Source organism: Micropterus dolomieu, linkage group LG12, assembly GCF_021292245.1.
Source record: "Micropterus dolomieu isolate WLL.071019.BEF.003 ecotype Adirondacks linkage group LG12, ASM2129224v1, whole genome shotgun sequence".
NCBI lineage: Eukaryota > Metazoa > Chordata > Actinopteri > Centrarchiformes > Centrarchidae > Micropterus > Micropterus dolomieu.
In genome coordinates, this window is record NC_060161.1 from 22,836,616 (window position 1) to 22,859,777 (window position 23,162).

At 40.0% G+C, this 23,162-nt stretch overlaps 2 protein-coding genes across 26 annotated transcripts in view; one reads left to right on the plus strand and one right to left on the minus strand.

Moving 5' to 3' along the window:
* Positions 1-424: 424 nt before the first annotated feature.
* LOC123981117 (prostaglandin reductase 1-like) lies at positions 425-21,467 on the minus strand. 4 transcript variants are annotated; one of them, XM_046065789.1, is made up of 9 exons: positions 21,389-21,467; positions 4,778-4,902; positions 4,529-4,574; positions 4,352-4,411; positions 3,658-3,825; positions 2,762-3,035; positions 2,176-2,281; positions 1,780-1,898; positions 425-1,676 (listed from the first exon to the last, which is right to left on the minus strand). In XM_046065789.1, the coding sequence occupies exons 2-9, from the start codon at positions 4,881-4,883 to the stop codon at positions 1,566-1,568; spliced, it is 990 nt and encodes a 329-aa protein (XP_045921745.1). In that variant the 5' UTR covers positions 4,884-4,902; positions 21,389-21,467; the 3' UTR covers positions 425-1,565. The 4 variants fall into 4 exon arrangements, with proteins under 4 accessions (XP_045921745.1, XP_045921746.1, XP_045921747.1 ...); XM_046065790.1 differs by lacking the exon at positions 21,389-21,467 and adding an exon at positions 7,646-7,722; XM_046065791.1 differs by lacking the exon at positions 21,389-21,467 and adding an exon at positions 5,605-5,626.
* The window catches only part of LOC123981106 (HAUS augmin-like complex subunit 3), a 125,105-nt gene continuing 117,115 nt past the window's right edge, over positions 15,173-23,162 (plus strand). For 5 of the 22 annotated variants that reach the window (XM_046065763.1, XM_046065765.1, XM_046065768.1 and 2 more), the window contains exon 1: positions 15,203-15,383. Coding sequence is in view for 3 of the 22 variants with exons in the window: in XM_046065772.1 (XP_045921728.1) it covers positions 17,154-18,179; positions 18,297-18,506; positions 19,943-20,175; positions 20,416-20,701; positions 22,349-22,576 (1,983 nt within the window). In the remaining 19 variants the exon portion in view is untranslated. Of the gene's footprint in view, positions 15,384-17,064; positions 18,180-18,296; positions 18,507-19,942; positions 20,176-20,415; positions 20,702-22,348; positions 23,013-23,162 lie in introns of those variants that run through there. The other 17 variants (XM_046065753.1, XM_046065752.1, XM_046065759.1 and 14 more) reach the window with 13 other exon arrangements.

The following is a 23,162-nucleotide window of genomic DNA, read 5'->3' on the forward strand; positions in this document are numbered from 1 at the left end:
AAGTGCTGTTATTTCCATCAAATGGTTTTTGACTCCCTAACTCTTGAAAAAGTCTGTATTTTTTGTTAATTTTCCCAATTTGGTGGACATGAACAATTTTATCCAGCATTACAATGACAGTTTGGTGACTTGTGCATTAAGCTTTGCCCCAGAGTGTCATTACTGGTAAGAGCAGTTTAGGGATTGGTCTATGGAGCCATGGGTCTGCAAACAGTACGTGTAATATCTTACTAGGGAGCTGGGGCTCACAACACTACCACAACCTTATGAAATTCAAATTAGGGTCTAAAAATAGTCTATTTCCTGATCAAACAAAAAGCTGCACTTGGCATCAGGAAGTGTCTGCTCTATTATCTTGACTTCAATAATTTAAGGATTGAAGTATGAAGCCCAAAAAATAAGTGAAACATGTATCACCAGACCATTTTCAAAAAGCCAAAACATTTTATTACCTTTACAAAAACTTTCACTAAATACAAAATCACATGGTTAGTTGTCTTATGATGAATAATATATGAACAATGTATTAACGTGTCCGCAGCAGATCTGCACAGCTCATCCAGGTACATGCTGGCACAGCAGACCAACAGTCATGTGTCGTCTTGCACTGTTATCATTTCTCTTCTCCTTTCTCAGTAAATATATAAAGCCTTCCCATGCAGCCCTGCTGATGTCCCACAGCAGTCTGGTCTCTCCCTAATGATGTACTGTGCATTCAGGGGACAATTGTCTGGATGATGGTCAAAACACTGGTTAGTTAAAGATAGTTAGTGAGTGCTACTAGTTTGACAATGTAAACATGTAGCTGCATGTGAGGGAGAAATGTTCAGATTTGTCTCCAATACTGATTTCATTTTAAGTAAAAAGTCCCATTCTTTTATTTTGTCTTTATCCTTTAAATGCATTTGAAAATCTACCAAACCTAGCAGAGTGGTGCAGTTTCATAAAACCATCTCACTTCTAAAGAATGAACAGTTTCAGACTCAACTCCTAACAATGAATCCTGAACTAATCCTAAAAATTAAAAGGAGGTGGTATTATGCTCATTTTCAGGTCCATAATCTTATTTAGGGGTTGTATCAGAACAGGTTTACATGGTTTAATTTTCAAAAACACATCTCAGTGTTTTTCCACTGGTGTTTTTGAGGGCATGTCGGACTAGCCACTTAGCGAACATATATGAGGGGCATGTAGCTTTCATCCCTGAGACGACACAGGGATGATAAGGAAACAGCTGGACTACGAGCCGTTGTCAAGCAGTTCAGTTTTCTGTGGGAGATGGGAACTCCCTTTGGGCTGGACTTTGGGCTTTTTCACTTTGCAAACCTATTACATTCACAAAAAAAAAAAAAAAGCTATAACTCAATAAAGGAGAGGGGTAAAGCCAAAAAGCATAATACCACCTCCTTAAGAATAAGATCTTTTCACCTACAGCTACAAGAACAAGTTAACATGAAAATGGCTTGTTAGTTGTAAGTGTATATTGCTCAGTCCTTCATGTATGAAATCTGTAATAATTTGTAATTAATAATATTGATGCTTGTCTATTGATCCGGCAGTCCACATCAGACTGCAACGACAGCCTTGCCGATGTTTTCTCCCTGCAGTATCCCCATGAAAGCAGCTGGAATGTTTTCAAAGCCTTTTGTGATGTGCTCTCGACACTGCAGATTGCCCTGCAGATGCAGAATTGATAAATAAATCTGATGCAGAAACATGGGCAACCCTACTACCTGAGATTCAATCTCACACATCATAATAAACTGTTCAGTCACTAACCTCTTGCAACCATCTCATTAGCCTCTTGAGGGACTCGGGATGCTTGTGCTCCCACCTGGACTGCATGAAGCCCTCCATCTTAAGCTGCTTGAAGATCATGGTCAGGTGAGGGAATGGGCCTGAGAGAGTGAGTAAGAGAGAGAGAGAGATGGTTGAGGAAAAGAAAGTCATTCTGTGGTAGTCCAAGGAAACAAACTCTGCCACAATACAGGTCTGTTTATACGGCTCCTCTGACATTTCCAGCAATACAATGTCGCCATCTAGTGAAGAAGACATGAAATCATCTGAACATGTTTTTAAACTGCATTTTATTTTCACAAACAGGTATCAAGTTCAAGTGGAATAATTGGCAGGACTATTGATGTAGAAAAGGAAAGTAGGGAAGCACACACACACCTGTTTGCGGCGCGGTGTCATTGTAGGTGGAAATAGCTCCACACACGGCTATTCTTCCAAAGTTCTTCATCTGTTGCAGGGCAACACTTGAAGAAGGGCCTCCTACCTAAAAACCAAGAAGTAGTATCTTATAGAGCAGAGGTTTTCAAAGTCACACTCTTAGTGTACTTGCATAGTTTGCTCAATTCCTGGATGCCTATGGGATCATGGTTATGTTATTTGATCCCGTAGACACTCAACAATTGAGCCAAGATTGCCAAATTATGCTGATTGACATACCTTCAGACTAGACCAACCACATTAAAAAAAAAATTTTTAAATCTGTCCTCAGGCATTTATTAGTTTCTGACTTTGATAAAGTGGGAAAAACTGTTTCTCAAATGACTGAATCTCCGAACTCTCTTAAACAAAATCACACACAAGTTTATTCCATGTGACCTCCTTTTGATAATATTATATTGTTTCACTTTCATTCCCTGAGCCTCCCCTGAAACTGTTTGGAGCCCCCCTGGGGAGCGTCTCACTCACTCACTCTCTTATAGGAAAGCATAAACAGGAAGCGTTTAAGGACACTGCCATTGCTTACGTTTTCAAAGAAGCAGTCGTATCCCTCTGGAGAAGCCTTCTTCAGTGCCTCCTCCAGGGACCCAACAGTCTTGTAGTTGAAGGCCTCATCGAAGCCCAGTTCTTTGAGGAAAGCCACCTTGGCATCAGACCCTGCTGAACCCACCACCTTACAGCCCTTGATCTTGGCGATCTGGCCCACTACGGAGCCAACGGCCCCCGCTGCAGCATTCACCAGCAGGGTCTCACCCTTCTGGAGTCCCAGGACTTCTTCTATCCCGTACAGAGCCGTCAGTCTGGAGAGGACAAGAAAGGGTAAACTCCAACTTCCAAAACTTGAAAAGCATGAGGGTTTTTTCCCCCCACAGAGGTGCCTCTTTGACCTTCGTTATGTAAACTCTCTGTAATTGTTTCCATAGCAAGGTTATCAGTGCTTATGAGGTGACTTTAACTCATTAGCTGGACAAAACATCTGGAGCCTTATACGTTTATTTTCTCAAAGGAAGACAAAACTCAGATGTTCTGCTAAGCGGAACGTCTTCAAAATAGCTGACAAACAACTCTCTCCTTTTACAGACCTTAAAAACAAGCAGAGGAATGGAAATACTTTTTCCAGATTAGCATTTGATCTAACATTTACTCAGGGCAGGTTAGGTATTCTCCCTCTGAATAATAGATCACACATGGGACCTCTATTTACACTTACAGCTGACTTTCTGTGTCTTTTAAAGCTATTTTGTCTAACATCTTTAACTTTTACTTAGTGAAGCAGGATTTGTTTTGTCCTCATGATTAGGCTCAGGCAACTCCATGTCCATCAAATAAATCACAGTTAACCGGCTATAAGAAAATGAATAGTATTTTTACTTCTGCCAGATACAACTCCTATCCACACGTTCAACCAAACATCTGTCTCACCCTGGCATGCCGAGGGCACCCAGAGCCAGGGACAAGGACACGTCTTGTGGCCAGTCGGCCATGATGGGAATCAGGTCTGTCCCATCGCAGACTGTGTGAGTTCTCCAGCCACAACGACCAACAACATGGTTTCCCACGGGAAATGCAGGGTTATTACTCTGAATCACTCTATAGAAAAACCAAAACACAAACAGAAAAAAGTCAACCGTCAATCAAACGTGTCTCACCTGTTCCCACTTCAGTCCGTTGTGTCACACCCCTAATTTAGAGTTTGCTGCCACTGCTAGCTAAAGCCATATGGATGGCATACACACAAAATGTGCCTTAAAAATTTAAACCAGAATGTATTTACGTGTGTTGTGGTATCCCAGACAACTGTATGATGTCAAACCACATGGCCGATGAATTTTATGCACTTTGGTTCACAACAAAGCAAAGAAAATGCATAACATGTGGGTTTGTTGTGATGTTCTGTGGAAAGTTTGGTCACTAAGTGATTTATTCTGCATGTATAACACAAAAAGTTCCCACTGAAACAGATCCGACTGCTCAGCCAAGAACATTCAAATTGTCCAAAGACTTGAATAATTAATAACAGATGCAGGTTCTGCTTCAGTAAACATCTTGACGTGCATGCACGGTGCATCAGGACAGATGAAAGACATTCCTCTGTGTGTGTGTGTGTGTTCCTTACTTGGCCACTTGACTTCCGATCATCACATCGCCTTCGTTCATGCGAACCCTGCTGAACGGCCTGGAGAGATAAAAAGTGCATTATGTTACATTTTAATTGCATTTGACTAATTTGTGAGTTTGTAGTGTCAAAGACATTGTTAATAATATTTCAGGGTGTTTTTTCTGGTTCACTTACCTCATGTATGGGTCAACACTGAGAAACACTGCTTCCAAAAGCACCTCTGCCACAAAGAGACATCAGTGCAAACAAGAGTGTTTCAGTATACATGTAAACAACAGATGTTTTCATCTTCTCTGTGTGACTCAATCAAGTAAATAATGACTCATTCAAAGTGCTCAGTGTTTGGGACAAAATGAAGACACAAGAGTGTGCGCTCCTCTTCAAGCCTAAGTAGAGAGAATAAAGAGACAAAAATCACCTCACCCCCATCTTTGGGCTCAGGGAGCTCCTCCACCTTGAGCTCAAAGTCACTGTTCTTCGGGAAGCCATCAAAGTGCTTGATCAGGATCCACTTCTTAGCTTGGACCATGATTCTTGGTTTGGGGCAGCTGTGAGTGATAGAGCAGTTGTCCGATATTAAACAGACCCAGTTGCTGATAAGTGAATTAGCTGCATGCATTTATTCAGGAAAGCGCGTTTGAGTCATTAAGGTGAGAAGAGAAAATGAAGACAAAAGCTTGGGGATATACTGTGGGTCAAGCCAAATGCTCAAATCTTATTTCTTCTTAGCAGCAAAACTATTTATCAAAAAAGCTTTCTGCAGTGTTACAGTCATTAAAGAGGAATGTATTCACCTTACACAAACATGCCTGTTCAATAAGTCTGAACGCACGCACGCACGCACACACGGACGCATGAAAAACAACAGGAAGAAGCAATTCCAAAAATGTTTCATGAAACTCAACCACATCAGTGACTTGGCATTTGCTTCGCGTGATTTCTTTCTGCAAACCAATGCAACTATACTGTCTATACTGTACATTGAAAGAAGACGGCAGTGAGCACATTGGTAACTTACTGTGTGATGTTATAAATAAAACACTAACTAAAAAAGTCAACCGCTTTAAATTCCTTTAAGTTCGTTTGAGCATCATACAGCCCATTCAGCTTCATTCACAAAACTTACCCGTTGTCGTTCTCAGCAAAGAAAAGGCACAATACAGAGGAGCAGGCTGCGAAACGCTGCTGGAACGTGGGGAGGAGAAAACACGGGAGTCTATGGCGAGTGGATAGTGCCACGGATAACCTACCAAAGGAGACCGTCGTGTGACAGCCACGTGTGGATAGGCTACTCCGTCGCCAGTGCACAACGTAGTTGATAAGCTCGTCGCTGTCAGGCTTGAATTTTTTCACTCAAACTTCTTCTTCTTTTTTTTAATTGGCAGTTGGCAAACTAGCCGAGAGGTGCATTACCGCCACCAACTGGACTGGAGTGTGGAACCAGAGGTTATTTTCAATACAAGAAGTACATTTCCAGCCTTTTTGTCATTAAAAGTGTTGCTATAAAAATACTTGAAAGTACAAAAACAAATTTACGCAAAAATCTAAAAGGAAGGTAATCTTTTAAGCAATATATGAATATAATATTTATCCAAGATATTAATCAACTTAATGTAAGTTTTCAGCTGAGACGTTTGTACTTGAAAAAACAACAACAGTACTTTAACATTGTTAGTATGGTGTCCTTTGTAATTCAAACCAAAAGGAAGCGTGAAAAATTTGTTCAATACCTTCAAATCACAAAACGTTTACAGTTGTGAAATAAAAAGGATCGTTGAACGAGTTTGACCAGTGTTCAATGAACTCCTTGAGGCAAAACAGTTTGATCTAATTTTAACGTCTGTCCTATAAAGTAAAATAATCATCAAATTTCTACAAAAGGCTCATCAGGCTACAAAAAGAGTGAACATTGGCCTTCACATTGTTACAGAGGAAGTTGGAAGCAAGCGAGAGCTGCTGGCAAAAGAAATGCCCTGGAGGAGCACATCATTATGTAAAACCTCAAAGATGTTGCAAATACCTTTGCAATAGCATAGACTATCCCAAATAAGTATACTTTTGCTTATACAAAACCTTTTCATGAACATCAGTTGCAGCAATTGTTCAGCCAAAGTTCAAGGATTCCAAAACTAGATGCTTCAAGGAAAGTGCAGTGACAACTTGGCCAAATTAATGGCAGATATCACTGTTTCTGTTGGTCTGCTTTGAACTTGTTTATACACTAAAACTACATCACACTCAGTCTCACAAACCGAACACACCGCCATGCCCACATATAATATCAAATGGTGAAACACTCAGCACAAGGCCTATTCTGACAAGACAAGGGCCTGTAAAACTCACACAAAAAATTAATACGATGTCAAAATCTTATGAACAAGGTTGTATTACGTTTTGTTCAGTTAATAGTATATAATCTGCTAATTAAAAGTTTGTGCAATTTAACTACATGCAGCACTTCAAGTTAGTTCAAGATTTTTGCTTATATTCTAGTGTATTTGTAGGACCTTACAAAGAGATAAAGATAAAATCTGCAATAGCCTTTCCTTCCAAAACTTTGTTAGCATTGGACCTCGTCTTTTATTAGGCTGCAAAAACTCAATTAATTGTGGGGTTTACCTATTTAAATATTACACTGAGTGTGTTTTTACATTTATTTGTTAATAGACTATGGCTAAAACTTCAAAAATATAACTGGTAATATTTGGATTTCAATTGACTAGCCTATAGGCCATGAAATGATGCTACACTTCTGCATTAGAGATATCATAGACAACTTGAACTTGAAGTTCAAGCCTTCCATCCTTCAATTGTTAACTGGGATAATATATATTTTCCCCATATTTGATGTTGCCATAAATGTTTTGTTTTCAAATGTTAACCATTTTAAAAAGACAATGAGAGACACTGGGGGGCAGCGCTGCAAATTAAAACATGAGAACCAATCAAAAGCATCAGAACAGCATCAAACTTTACTAAAGTGAATAAGCATGAAACACAGCTCTACTGCTTGAATGATTCATTTTATAAGAAACTGTAGGACTAGTACAACCATTTTCACATTATGGGGAAGTGAAAGCATTATCTTCTTCAGTGGAATTTTATAGGACAAAATAACAGTGAATCCAAACAATAAAGCATAACACAGGCTGTGCACTGTAGGCTACTCCAGAGTTCCCAGTCGCCATAAGAATAAAAGCATTTAACACAGGCTGTACAAAACATGACTTGAATTCACTCAATAAAGTTAAAATAAAGTTACACTGACAATGGGTACTGGTGGCAACATACCTAGTGACAATGTGTGTGTCACACGGTTTTAAGGCGAAGTACCTAGTTCAGATGTATTTAGTAGGCATACAGGAATTCTAACATACGCCGCATCCATGCACTCGCCGCCAAGTCGCCACCGGTCTCCCGTCTGCAGTTCAAATCACTCCCTTTCAAAAATCCGCACGGTCTATCGGCGACGGCAGGGTACACTGCTCCTTCTCTTTCTCCTAGTAATCCTCGCTCTGACACTATCCACCCGCCATACTGGTAATCCTTGCTTTGGCACTATCCACTCGCCATACAACACAGCCTCCAACGTATGACGGAGAACGGAACGTGGTCCGTGCGTGCTGACGTCTGGTCAGTTTGGATCTTATTATGGTTTGGATACAAATATGATATAATAGAAAATGCAACTACGGGGGCCCTTAAGGGAAAATTAAATAACAAGCTGTAGAGTTTGAAAAGTTACAACAAAGCTGATATTTCTTACCAAAGGTATTTCAGTGTTCTGTCTTCTTAAAATGTAAACTGTTGGGTTTTAGGCCAGACGATTGCATCAGAATGTCAAGTAAACCATTGTTTGTCTCGGCTTTATAATGTGAAGAAAACTGACCTCTTTGTTTAGTGCCAGAAGGATTCTTTTTTTTTTAACTGTTTCATAAGATTGGGTGTCGACCGTTTTGGAGACAACCTCTGTTGTTCTGTATGATTAGTTTAGAGCAAAGACTGTTTAATCCTGTAGACTGAAGAGGTGTTTTACGTCTGGGATCGGCGCACTTTTGTCTGACCAAAAGTAATTAATACAAAAATGGTACACCCTTCCTAATTGGGTGACGAAGAAAACAACCAAACGACCAGTGACTATATGGACCTAACCCATGTGAGGGAAAAAGGACCCGCCCACATACCTGGAGGATATAAGCATACTATTTTGTAAGAATCAGGACCCATAAGCTGTAAATCTTGAAGGAGAGGCAATTCAGTCCACTGCTGGGGGCGGCAGTAACTCTATCACCATTTTGTAATTAAATCTTTTGTTATTTTCATTGGACTAAGCCTCTCCTTTCTCAAAATCTGGAAAATGCAACAAAGACTAATCATTTCTCGTGCACACCAGATACTTTCTGACAGTGTCTCTGACATCTGTACTGTACCGTCTCACATCAGATACTACCTTCTGATAGGATCTCGTGCTTTCTCCTTAGGGGCTCCATAAGCAAGAACTTATGTTCTAATAAGTAAAATAAGTGGTAAAAGGAACGTTTTATCTGGAATAATGTGTAGCAAGACCATAAATGAACAAAATCAAGCCTTTACAATCACTTCAAGTTTTCTTCAGTTGCCAACATGCATTGGTCAAAACTGAAGTCACAGTGTCAAAACTCTTCACACAGTCAAACAGAAACATATACAAAACTGTGAATCCTTTTTCATTGCATTCACACAAAATGCATTCAATGACAATTTTCTCTAAAATCCTTGAACTCTTTTGTCATTACTACTGCACCACCGGCAAAACAGGCCTATCTGCAGCACTTTTCAAATGCTAACACACTGTGTCCAAAACACTTTCAAAAAACAGAATGATGGCAAATATCCTGCATTTCCCAGTAACCACACTGAAACATGTAGAACATCTTAGCAGAATATTTATGTAAGTTTGATGTTTACATAGTTTACATCCTGGTTTAGAGCTGCAATCTGAGCGTAAGCAGGAAATGGGTTTGTATTTTAGCAGAATTGGCTCAGTGGTTACATGAATTACAGATTGTGGTAATTGTATCTCACTACCAGTGGTACAGCAGAAACAAATGAGAAAAACTGTATTGCAGAACTGGAATTTCGAGAATTAGCATATTGAAGCAAATTTCTATATTTTTGATTAATTCATGTTAAATATATTTTAGTACAGTTAATGAAGTGAAAATATGTTATTGTTATTCTGTAATGAAATTAGAATTTACAGTTAGATCCGGTTTTACAGTTTTTAATCACACTTTTTTCAAAATACTACACAGTTCTCTAGGTGTAAACATAAAATGTAAATATTCTGCCAAGATTTTCACTATATTTCGGTCTGGTTGCTGCAAAATGCAAAACATTTTTCGGTTTTGAATGTGTTTAACAGTTTGACACAGTGTGTTAGCATTTGAAAGATGTGCTGCAGATATATAGTGCTTTGCAGGTGGTGCAGTAGTAATGAGAAAGAGTTCTGGGATTTCAGAGGAAGTGGTGATTGAATGTATTTTGTGTGAAAGCTATGAAAAATGATTCACAGCTTAGTGCACACACACTTCTGATTCTCTGACTGTATGAAGAGTTTTGACACTGACTTCAGTTTTGACCAATGCAGATCAATCAAAGTAATGCAGACTGTGTGAAGAGTTTTGAAATAGTGTCTCTCTTCTGACCGATGCATGTTACCAATTTGAAAAAAACAAAATAAACCCCACAACTTTAAAAACACATTAATAGAGAATGATAATAAATGTCCTGCATTTTTAGAAATCAGCTGATATATATATAGAAAATCTTAAAAGAATATGTACATGCATTTTATGTTTATGTCTATGTGCATGAATAACTATGTGCAGGGTTTTGAACAAAGTGTGGTTAAGAACTGCAATCTGATTGTAAAACAAGGAAATGTGCGTGTATTGTAGCACAACTGGTTCAGGGGGTGGGTACATGAATTACAGGTTGTGGGCATTATGTACCAGTGTTAGTGTGGAAACAACCGAGAGAAACTGAACTGCAACTTTAAGGAATTTGTTTTTGGTTTCAGTTTTTTATTTTTCACAAGTAAATTATTATATGCAGTCTTCGGCCAGGATGCATGTTGGTAATGCAGACTGTGTGAAGTGTTTTTAAAAAGTGGCTTCAGTTTTGACCAATGCTTGTTACCAACTGAAAAGAACTGTAAAATGGTGACAGAATTTTTTTGCAATTGCTAACAAGCATTTTTCAGTACCGAGTTTTTTTTTTTCAAAACTCTTCACATGGTGAGCACAACAGAAGTCTATGTGGACCAAACTGAGACCGACTCTTGCCTTGCTGTAATACAAAATGCATTGATTGAACACAAGACATCCAATGACCACAGCTTTCAAAATTCAAGAGTTCTTTTCTCACTCATATTACCAAAATTAAAGTCTATTGCTTGCGTGTAATTCTTGTATTTTTTTTTTACGACCCAACGACTAACCCCCACGTGGACTTGGCCAAATCATGCCAGCAAGGACATAATTTGATTGGCAAAAGAGCTAAAGTGGATGCCAATGTTACCATGTGTGCAGTGATATCCTCTGGAGTGCTGCTACACAGATGCAAGAAACTGGTGAACTGTGTTTTGTTTTTTGAGCAAACATTTAAAGTGCTGACTTTTGTTTTCCTTGAAATCTTCATTTACTGTAGTTTATTTTTGAATTACTTGATGGCAAAGATAAAGCACAGTGAAGCTTTTCCTGTTTTCCTCTTGCATTTTGATAACTTTCTGTTGTAGATTCTATGAAGACTTACCATTCTTTCTGTATTTCATAATAGGAACCACACAAAAATGTACTACTTCAAAGATTCCCATAAAATGATGCATCTACTGTAATGCTACCCGTTAGTGTTTTAGGTAATTGTGTTTATGAGTGATAAAGGGTTGCTGTTGGAGAGAACAACTGCTGGTGTTTTTGTAAAATTATTTGATATTGAAACAAGTAAGCAGTGTTTTGGAAGTTTTGGTGCAATTTAGGTGTGAAATTGACTGTTGTGCAAGCTGTGTGTTGGTACAGACCGTGTGAAGAGCTTTGAAAAAGTAAACTCAGTACTGAAAAATGCTTGTTAACAATTGTAAAAATCTGTAAATCAAAGAGAAACACATTTTGATAAAGCAAAAGAGGGGAAATCTAATTAAAATAGGTATGGGCAATGTTAGTGGGCAAAAAACATCTGTTCAAACTCCTATTCTAACTGATGGTAAACAATCAGCAAAAACTACCAAAGAAAAGGCGAATTTACTTGTAAACATGTTTGCTAGTGTGCACAATGGAACCAATCTTGTGGATAAGCTTGGACAGAGGAAAAGAGAGCTATTAAGAGAAAATTGAACAGGATCAGAGGTAGGCCTAGATGAATCTGGATTTAGAATTTACAGTCTGAGCCAAAAAAAGGGGGCATGGCTGGGTGTGGTGATACTGATCCTGGACAAGATAAAGTGTCTTAAGCAACACTTAAACGTTGAGCTGTTAATTTTGTCTTTTAGATTTGTTAAACAAGATCTGTAACGAAGGAAAATTCCGATGTTATCCTTCAGATTTGGTGTTGGCATTTGGTGTTCACATGTTGCTGGCTCTGTATCTCCTCGGGCTCAATAAACCATGCTATGTTAAGTCTACATCAGTCTCCGAAACTTCCCACCTGAACCTGGCTCACAATATTTCTTCAACACTATAGACCTGTAGTTTTAACATCACATCTATGTAAATGAATGGTACAAATTATTGTGAAAAGACTAGATTACTTTTTAGAGCATAAAAGATTGTTAAGCCCACGTCAAAGTGGATTCTGAGGTAGAAAGAAGTAATGGCAGCTGGATACTTAGATATTGAAAAGCCATATGTGGAAAGAAGGGATACTAATTAAAATTAGTCAGTTATTGGGGGAATGGTGTATAACTGGATATTAGATTTAGTGGGATCAGATATGTCTAGTGAGTTTAAAATAGAAAATAATAATTGGATCCACTATTGATTATGGTTGGTGTAGTATATGGAAAAGCACGCAAAAGATTGGACAGGGTTCAGAACAATTTGATGTAGAGCTTTAAGAAAAACTCCAAAAAAATGCTCTGTTAGTAGCATATTGGGTTCGATTAAAAAGGATGTGGAAAGAAACACCCCATCACTGAGGTTTTAAGTTAAACTACAGCCCATCTGTTTTAAATTATGCTCCTCCATGGACTCTCCTAGATTCATGTTGACTTACAGCTGCTAGAAGAAAAGAACTGCTCAGCAACAGATAACATTCATTGTAATGTTAAATATCAGGTTCAAAAACAATTCTATAGGATTTTTGACAATACAGATGGTTGAAAGAATCCCGACGACAGACATGTGGGAATTGGCAGCCTATATATAATCCAGAATTTAACGTCACATGTGACAGATTGACTGATAAGTTGTCCATGTTTTCTGAGTTCATTGCAGTCATTTTGGCCTTCAGAGGAGCAGATGGATACAGCATTAAAAACAGATTCAGCAGCAGCTCTCAGAGGTTTCTCATCAAGGCAAACAGTCAGAGAAGATCTAATGATAGAAATGTAGTATAGAGGTGAGTTTTGTTGTGACCCTGCTCATAACTGTGTAAAAGGAAATGAACAAGCACCTTTATGGCCAAAGAAGACTCTTAAAGGAGATGACAGCCATGAGCAACGTAGCCTAATAAAAGTATCTTATGGTGGAAGAGAGGCAAAATTATTAGGTAGAACAGCCATACTTCAATCTTGGCAGATGGAGTGGGTTCCAGACAATAAAGTGAGACAATATTTAAATAATATTAAAAATTAATATACAGTTTAGAGGAAGTCATTGTTGCAAGATTAAGGTTTCACGCCATCTTATATGTAATGGAGAACAGTCAGGTGTGTCAGTGGTGTAACACTTTGGAAGATGTAGATCACATTATCATTCAGTGTAGTAAATATAATTCAGAGAGGGTGTCACAAATGGGTGTAGAGTTGAGCAAGGTTGAGGACCCAAATGAAGGACACAGAGCGGAGAAGGTTCAGTTCAGAGGGTTTATTCCAATAAACGAAAAGCGAGCACACTTACAGGCAGTGGTTGAGTCCAAAGCCAAAATAAGGGATGGGGGAAACACAGATCCAAGGCGCAGTCAGGCAAGGTTACAGGCAGATAGCCAGGGCTGACACAAACTACACAGGAGACAGAGTATGGCAAACTACATGGACCGGACAAAAACTGAACAGAACACAGGCATTAAGTAATAGGGCTAACGAGCAGGGAGGGAGTCAACAGGTGAAAGACATGAGGGACTAATCAGAAATAGGAAAAAGCTAGACACAAACACCAGACACTGACTACTACAAAATAACCAAGGAAGTAAAGCATGCGACAACAGACCAGGACCAAACCAAAATGCAGAATACAAACTGAACACTCACTGGATGAAAACTAAACCGAGCATGAAACAAGCAGACCGAACACTGAACACAAAGAGAAATGAACTGGAACACAGAACAGACTAAAAACTAATCATACAGATAGTAGCAGTGCATAGCAGTGAAGACAGACTGAACTAAGAACAGAACACAGAGCAGACATGGGCAAAATAACAACAAACACCGAAATACACAGACCAGGAGTAAACACTAAGACATGAACTAAGACACAGAACTAAAACGCAGGACTAAGTAGTAAGACAAGAAAACAAAATGAGAACCAACACAACAGTCCTCACAAGAATTAACAAGGCGAAACAGTAGAAAAAATGGAACCAAAGCACAGACTAAATAACAGATTTTTTTTTCACCTTTATTTAACCAGAAAGAAAACTCATTGATATTAAAAATCTCTTTTCCAAGAGCGTCCTGGCCAAGACAGGCAGCAGCACAATTAACAAGGTTGCAGACATTAAAACATATAACATATAACATATAACATAAACATAAAACATACAACAATTTATGATGGGAATACTTAGTGAGTTACAAGGTCATAAAATATCTAAAATTTCATATTTACCACAAGTAATAAACTACAAGGATCGTCCGAGTAATCATTCATAAAATCTACAGCCAGTGTGTACAGCCTCCATGTCATTTAAAAGTACTTTAAAAGCAACTAGTGAAACCGGCTCCTGAAGATTCAGGACATTTTGTTGCTGATTCCAAGCGCAGGGGGCATACTTAAACGCCCCTTTTCCCAATTCAGTCCGGAATTGGCCTCAAAGGAAAAACACGACTTGTTTCTAAAATAAAAATCCAGTTTCAGCTTCAGTTTTTTCGCCAACTGCTGAATGTGAGGTTTAGAAGAGAGAGAATCATCAATTAGTATACCGAGATACTTGATACAGACTCAATCTCGGAGCCCTGAGAAGTAGTGATGGGTGGAAGTGTCTGTGACTTTGATTTTGCACTGGAGAACAACACAAGTTTTGTTTTGTCATCATTTAAAACAAGTTTTAAATCAAGCAAGGTGCATTGTACAGTATCAAAAGCAAGTTGTAGCTCACAAAGAGCCTGGTTTGGTGTAGATGCAGAGCAGTATGTCACAGTGTCATCAGATACCGAACAGACCAATAGATTAAACTCTCAGATTACTAAACTAAAGAACAGATGACAAGACTAAACTGTAGATACAAAACCAAAACCTAGAAACAGAGAATCAAGAAGAGAAACTCAGGACAGGATTGTGACAGAGGGAGGCATTAAGGAATATAGTGCATGAGACAGAACAGGGATGGAGGGTTTAAAATCCCTTTTGAGCTCAAGACAGGACTCAGAAGGGATTGATAGGTTATGAAATATAGAAATAATGTGTAAATGTATTTATTGTACAATAGATTAAGCAGAATTCAGTTAAATCAATGCCATGAATCTACACACTCCGATACGGCAGGTGGCGGTATGCTGATCCACCAACAAACAATCAGAAGAAGAAGAAGAAGTTTGGATGTTTGGCGCGGGCAGATACACCTACGCTAGCTAGGACGGGATGCTAACAAAACGGAGCTCCTGAATACAATTGTAAGTTACACAGTGACAGTTTGTTTACAAATTACACTTTTGTTGGTAAGATGGCACATCAAAACACATTGTTTTCGACAAAACTGACAAGAGTCCGGTAGTTAGTGTGCAGGCTAGCTATACTTTTTAGCTGTTAACTGGCTAACTGTTTAGCTAAGTTAGCGTTAGCTGTTAGCTGCATGCTAAATACAAGAGGGGACAGATACCTTCATCAGATGACGGAAGCTAATATGCGCACATTTTTTGTCTATGTATCACAGTTATTATTATTATTATTATTGTTCCATCAGAATGCATTTACGAACACTCCGACAACTGATTAATAACTTATTGTTAGAAACTAAGATGGAGATGTTGTGATAAATGTTCAGATGCGTCTGTAAGTTAATGTTACTGAAACGTTAACTTTGCTTGTGAGAAAGATTCAACGAAACATAAGTTAACGTTAAGTGTTTTTAAGTTGGAGTTGAAAGATATACCTCTATGATAGTGCTATAGTCAGAAGATACTTAAGTGAGATATCGTTGGGGTTTTGGTTTAACTGTAAAATCACGTTAGTTAGCTATAAAAGGTTTATTCTTAACCTTAACGGGTGTTAATTAATACAATCAACGTAACGCTGACAGGTTGTTCATGCTGATTAATGCAATGAACAGTCATCAAAACTCAGTAAGATGTGTCATAGGTAGCATTCTCACGGAGACCCAGTATTCAGCCTAGCCATGTTTATCAGATACATTATTTTTTTTTAAATGAGAATATATTGGGCCTCCTTTGTTTATTCTTAAGAAAGCGTGTCCTGATGTGGTGTTTCTATACATTATGTGACTGCAAAGGGTACACATATTCTCACACTCACATTCAAATTAGTTCGGTAATTAGCTCTGCATTACACAAGTATAACTTAACCTACCACACAGCTTTTTTCATAGTTTCCTTTATTGGTTCACATGTCTTGTAGGGTGATATGTTTGTATGATATGGAGAAAATTATTTGATCTGTTGTGGCAGGAAGATTTGGAATAAAACCAATAGAGTCTAATTCAGCAACCCTGCAATATATCTGACCCTGATGAAGGATATAGTATTCCTATTCAGTTTGTGAAACTGTTCCAGGGAGGTGTTCGCTTAGCATTTTGGAAGCTCTTTTTATTTTGGTGCTGTTGAATAGCTTTTCTTTATCCAGAGTGGTGATTTCTAATATTTAGTCTAGCTTCACTGATATATATGGGTTGGAAAATATATTAGAAAACACATCTCAGTATAATACAGTACAATTCAACAATTTCCAAATTGAAATTGAAGTTTCTCTTTAAAACTGTCTACAAAATGGAGCATGTATACCCTTGCACAAAATAAGTACTAATGTTCTCTAACATATCATTAACTACTTCATTAACTAAAAACTTCTACTGTTTATTTTGTGTGCTTTGTGATCCACTGTTCAATGTTGCGTGTTAGAAAATGTTTCCAATTTCTAGAGTGCAATATAGTGCTGGATTACCTGAAACAAATAAATAAAGAGCAGATGTGGATCAGGCTCTACGCAACCTAGCTGATATGAATTTTGAATGTCTGTCCGATTATCCCTGATCCAAATCATGCAAATCAACCCAGGAACTCTCTAGTCTTAAGAGATCATGAATATGCTTTGCTTTATCTGCTCTCACTCTTTATATTGGTCTTCACCTAATCCTCCATAATCCACATTGTGCTGCTGTTTGACGGACTAGCACAATAACAACGTGGCCCCAAGAGTGCTGAAGCACCATGTTAGGCGGTGGTCAGTTTGTGGAGGCCCTCGGCCGTCTAGGCTATCCTGGTGCATCATCACTGAAGGCCACTGAGTTCGACTGGCTGTTTGACTGTGCCCCGGAGAACCTTCACTTCTTGCGCTTTGTCTGTCGGACCCTCAACCAGAGCAATGTTCTCACCATGGAGGAGGTGCGTGCTTTTCAGGAGCTACGGAAGTCCGGCAAGCCATTTCTGGATGAAGCAGCCTTGGGCAAGGTCCTAAAAACCATTGGACCTTCAGATGGGAGCAGTGCAAACATCTTAGGCCCCTCTTCTTCATCATCTGTGTTTTTTGAGGCAGAGGGGGATGTGGCCATAGAGGACTTGGAGGCAGAGCTCCAGGCACTGCATAAAGAGAAAGAGCTGAAGCAACGACGCTACAACAGGTTACAGGTTGTGGCCACCACGCGTGCAGATGTTGATCTACGACTTAATGCAGAACTGGAGAGCGCCACATGCAAGCTGAAGGAGGCCAGCACTTTCATCGGAGCTGAGAATGCTGACACCAACGCTCTTTTACAAAACCTAACAGATGAGGTGAGCAAGCTTGCTTCATATCTCCCAGTTCAGCCAGAAGCCAAGCAAAAAGGAAAAGGAGAACCTGTGGCCCTATCAAACCCTCCCATCTCCAAAAGCCCAACTGTCCTCCTCTCTCAACTGTCCCTGGATCCCTACCTACGCCAGGAGGAGCTCAACACTAAAACACTTACTGCCTTCACCCAGAGGCATTTCTTCCAGGGCATCTCCGACATTGTTCAGACTTCTTGCTCTGAGCGCTTCCAGGTACTTGACCTCAGTTGTTGCGAAGATATAGAGGAGGAAGAGAATGAGCATGAGTGGCGAGAGAGGGAGGAGCGGGTGGTGGACCGCAGGAGGACAGAGATGGCCAGACTTCAGTGGTCTCATATTGTGGCCCAGCACCAACTGATGCAGGCCGTGGCAGAAGAGAAGAGTGTCATGGCTGGGCTGGACTGGCTCTCGGAGAAGTCCTCTCATACCAAGGTAAAGCAGACACATAAGGTGTTTGTTTTTTTGTGTGTTTTGTTAGCAAACAATATCACCTCTGTTTCAGCTTTTTCTTGCAAGCTCTCCTTCACATCTATCTCTTCACTGTACCAGAGCATTTCCACCTCCTCCTCACTGCATGTCCGGGAAGTTGTGTCAAGGAAGGAGCTGCAGGAGGTGGAAGCTGAGCTGGAGGCTCTCCTTCATGGACAAGTACCTGCTGCCCTTAGGGAGTCAGCCAGGCTGCTTAATGTGCCAGTAGTGAGGGGAGACCTGGATCTGCAACTAGCCAGGCAGGACTACTACACTTCCAGACAGGATCAGGTTAGTTGGTGATATCGCCCAGTCAGGGGTGGAAATTAACTTTTTAGCTCACCTGCCAAGGTGGCAGGTAAATGGAAAAATTCCACCAGCCAAACATATTTTTTACCAGCCAAAATAATAAATTGCCTTTTGTGTCACATATACATTTGTTTCTGTCCTTTTAATTGAGATAATATTTAATTGCGGATAGTCTTTTCGCGCCGTTCTCCGTATGAAAGCGGCTATTCACTCTCACTCTCTCCTCTTTCCCTCCCGACTCCTGTCGTCTGTCCCTGAAGCCCACCCCTTATAAATCTACACAACATGGCCTTTTATTGTGGCCAGCCTAAGGCACACCTGTGCAATACCAATGCTGTCTGATCAGCATCTTGATATGCCACACCTGTGAGGTGGATGGATTATCTTGGCAAAGGAGAAGTGCTCACTAACACAGATTTTGACATATTTGTGAACAATGTTTGAGAGGAATAGGCCTTTTGTGTTCAAAGAGAAAGCAAAAAAAAAAAAAAGGTGTTGGGTTTATAGTTTTGTTCAGTGTATATGCTGCATATTTACATGCCAATGTGGCGGGTAGCCTTCCAACATTTGGCCACCAAACGGAAAATCCACCCGTATTTGGCAGGTGGTGGGTGTTAATTTCCATCCCTGTGCCCAATTCACCCTGCGTTTCTCTGTCAAAAAGTGTCTTTTGCAGGCAGGTAGGAGGTCAGCGACATTTCTTATCATCTCTTACCAGGGCTGCACGATTAATCTATTTGCAATCGCGATGTTATGTGCGATTACATAAACGCAAAAAGTGTGCTGTGTGTGAGAATCTCCTCTCAGTTTGCACTGCAGTCTGCTCATTATCTCTGCCCACACCCGGCTCTCGCATGTGCCCCTAAAGCGGTAAGACCGAAGAAAACGGGGATAACATAAAGAAGGTTTTGGCTGGCCAGTTAACATAGATGTAGATTTAGATCCAGGATGCCAGTGTGCCAATATTCCAGCTTCTCAAATGTGAATTTGTTTATGTTTCTTTACTCCTCTATGACAGTAAACTGAATATCTTTGGGTTTTGGGCAAAACAAGACATTTCAACGGGTCATCTTTGGCTCTGGAAAACTTCAATTCACCCTTTTCACAATTTCCTGACATTTTGTGTACCAGACAACTGATCACTTAACTGAGGAAACGATCCACAGATTAATCGATAATAAGAAATACTTGTTTGTTGCGGCTCTAAATGTTACACTTTTGTCCTTTTGTTTTAATAGTGCCCTTCTTTCTTAGTAGATCTAACAAATCAAGAATTAATCACAGATAAAAGTCAGGGTTTTGATCCCTGTGTCGATTATCAGCCATCTGCACTGTCAGAATCATGCTTAAGACATGGACTGACCATCAACCTTACTGCGAGACTAAGTGGAAATGAAATGTGAATCTTCCTCTCTTAGGTACGTGACTACCTACTCCGCCAGAAGGCGTCATTTGACCTGGTGCTTCTGGCTCAGGAGATGGAGATAAGGAGGTGGAGGACGTGTCTTAAGCAGCTGGGAGAACTAAATAGCAGACTGGTAAAGGAAGGGAAAGCGGCAACCCTGAGAATGGAGTCCCTGGCACACCCTGACCTGGCTCTTAACCCCAGGCCCAACCCTATCATCACCTGCAAGGATGCAGCTTTCAGCAGGTGAGAAGACTCGTATAGATCTTTTAGAACTGAAACTCTCAGCATTTTATAAGCATGTTTGTTACAAATGTCAATCCTTATTATTCCAGTTTACCTTTATATAATTCTCATCTTCATGGATAAGAGATAAGAAAAGGAAAACGGCCCGAATGGCCCTCTTTGTCTTTCTTTAAATGCAGGCACAGGCTGTCTCTCTTTAAAATGTAATTAATTCATAGTTGTATGCAACTCTTTTCTCAGACTGCTCCAGATCCTTGACAATGATTCAGACCACGGTCGATCCGAGCCTTTCCGGACATATAAAGCATTGGACCAGGCTGCTCGGGACCTCGCAGGCAACCTCCAGGTGACCCGGGATGCTCTCTCCGGTGCTGGCCGCGAGCAGTACTACACAGCTGCTCGTCTCACTGGCGACTGTGAGGCGCTCCACAGAGCAATGTACACAGAGCTCCAGCAGCTGGTTTTAGGGCCGCAGGTACGTCCAACGGCCATCACTGACCAGGTGCCGCTCTGTCCCAATGCACAGGTGGGTTTGTTTCCTTTTGTTTTATACAGTCATCATACAGAGTGCATTTCAGAAGCAGTCCTTAATGTGAGTCAGTTGATCTTAAAATTACTCGTCACTTTGGTGAGGGAAGCTGGTAGCACCATATGTTTTAGCACATTTTTCCCATAAATCACAAATATTTAATAAAAGGACACTCATGTTGGGTATAAAAGCACTGCATGATAAATTGCTCTCACGGGGAACTGCTTTGCTGCATGACAAAGACTAGGATCAGGAACAATGTGTATTTGTCTGCTTGCTTAAGAATATTCATATTTTCTTACTCAACATCTCAACAGTTTTGAGTGGATACTATCTCACGCACAGCTGCATCTCTTTCGTCAATAGGAACAGATATTTTAATCAGAGCTGTAACATTTAGTTGATCATTAAGTCATGAATATTTGACAATATGCTGCCACTCTGTGTTGTGGCATATTTATGTTTAGTACCTGAAGAACACTATGCTTATACTGGGTGTGATCTATGGATTCGTGGATCAAATGAGATTTTGAAACATGGGGAACGCCTCAAAGGATAAACTTGCATTTACATGGGAAATTAACATTTCCTGAGCATTTTTTAATGCAGCTGTGCCTCCTTAATAACTTATTTAACTTATGGACAACATGTGTCACTATAAAGGAAATCTATAAATTTTATTACCTTATTTGGAGAACCAGTTAGGCCTCGGTCAGACAGAAAGTGCTTTGCAGGTTTGAAAACACAAGGCGCACAGCACTGCCTTTTTTGGTTGAATTTGGAAAAGAGCAGTGCTCTGCATTTTTTTTTTTTTTTTTTTTTTTTCATGTTGCTAGGGAACCACCGAATCAGCTGTCCTGTCATTCTAATCAAACATTATAGTGCCAGCGATCTGTAATCTTTGTTTTGCCGCTACGTAATAACTGCCAAATTAGCAGAAACTTCAACACAACTCACATGTCTGTGTCTTTTGTTGCTAAAAACAGTCCGCTTTAATAAAACAGACAAACGGAGAGCGCTTTCTCTGACATTGTTTGAGGGCGAGAGGTGTACAAACATGAAGGAGACAGGGAAACGTGGGTACATGAGACCCTCAGAAAGGGGAGACACCGCTGGTAGCAGGTGTACCACCAGCTGGTGCAGTAGCTTCGTCTTAAAAATGGGCGGTTCAAGGGGACAGTTTGTTGCAGTTTCCGGACAATCCAAGCAACTGTAAACTTCCGTCAACACAACTGTGGGCCTGTCTCCATTCATTCGATTGGACAATGGGTGGAGAAAAAAAAGCGAATTACGTCGGGCGCTTTTCTGCCCAGAATAGAATTTTATTCTAATTTTATTTATTTTTTTAAACTCCGTGCGCTCAGAGCGCTCCTTCAAAGACGCAAGGCGCAGCAGGGGCCCAAAATGCAAGGCGCCTAGGGTGTCTAAACAGTGAGCGTTCTGCGCTGATTATGCACCCTTTTAAAAAAAAAAAGCGCCTTTCACTGCAAAAAATGCTTTCTGTCTGATCCTGGCGTGGTTTATTTTTATGATAATTAAAGCTGACCATCAAGCAGTTCAGGTACCTCAGAGTCTCATATGTATTTCCATAGCCTGTTGCTTTTTATTTATTCCTTTCTCATCCCCGTCCCCTTGTCTCTACAGGAGCTGACAGCTAAACTCGTGGAAATAGAGTCTCAGCTGCAGAGTTTGCAGCGTGTAACGCAAGAAATTACGAGGGAGGTTAAATCCAAGCGTTCTCAGCTGGAGCGCAATGCCCTCCTCAGGCAGGAGAGGGAGTTATACATCTACTTTAACTTGGATGCACGGCTACTGAAGAAAATAGTGGAGGATCTGGAAGGCAAAATGGCTGCGAAGAGAGGGCAGCAGTAAAACCAGCCAGGATGAATGAGGAGCGCTTACAACTAGCTCAACCCCACTGTGCAGTCTGTAGGCTAAGGGAGTCGACTTGTGTTATATAGTTTGAAGAGATCTAATAAGTACAGTCTGTGCTTTCAGTGGAGAAGGTTTGCAAGCCCTGGCAGAAACTGTGACCCTTCTCAAAATCTGGACCGTCACTTGCTTTGTGCAGGAGACGGAGATCAGTCCCTTGAGTCTTCAATGACTCAACACTCAACTTGGGGAAAAAGTCTAGAGCAGTGCTGCTTATATGATGATTGGGATTCATTGGATTGTTTTTCAAAATATTTGTACATAAACATATCAGATAAGAATTTTTGAATTTAATGTTTTGTTCTGTATTTTGATGTTTTAAGAAATCAATGTTTCATTCTTGTCTTAAATCATCCAATAAATAAAGTAAAATGTCTTTGTTTTTATTTTACATTATTGACATCTATGGAGGGTTATCAGCATACCTGGTATAGTCTGCTGTGCAGATGCACATTATTGGATGGGCTTTGTGGATGCCAATGTAAAGCAGGTCTGTGTAACTGACCAAACTCTCCCCTTTGTCCTG

Coding starts and splice junctions, on each gene's coding strand:
- LOC123981117 (XM_046065789.1), bottom strand. CDS start 4,883: ATGGTCCAAGCTAAGAAGTGGATCCTGATCAAGCACTTTGATGGCTTC. Junction 4,412..4,528: donor AGTGTTGACCCATACATGAG/GTAAGTGAACCA, acceptor TTATCTCTCCAG/GCCGTTCAGCAGGGTTCGCA. Junction 3,036..3,657: donor GGTGCCCTCGGCATGCCAGG/GTGAGACAGATG, acceptor TGTCCTCTCCAG/ACTGACGGCTCTGTACGGGA.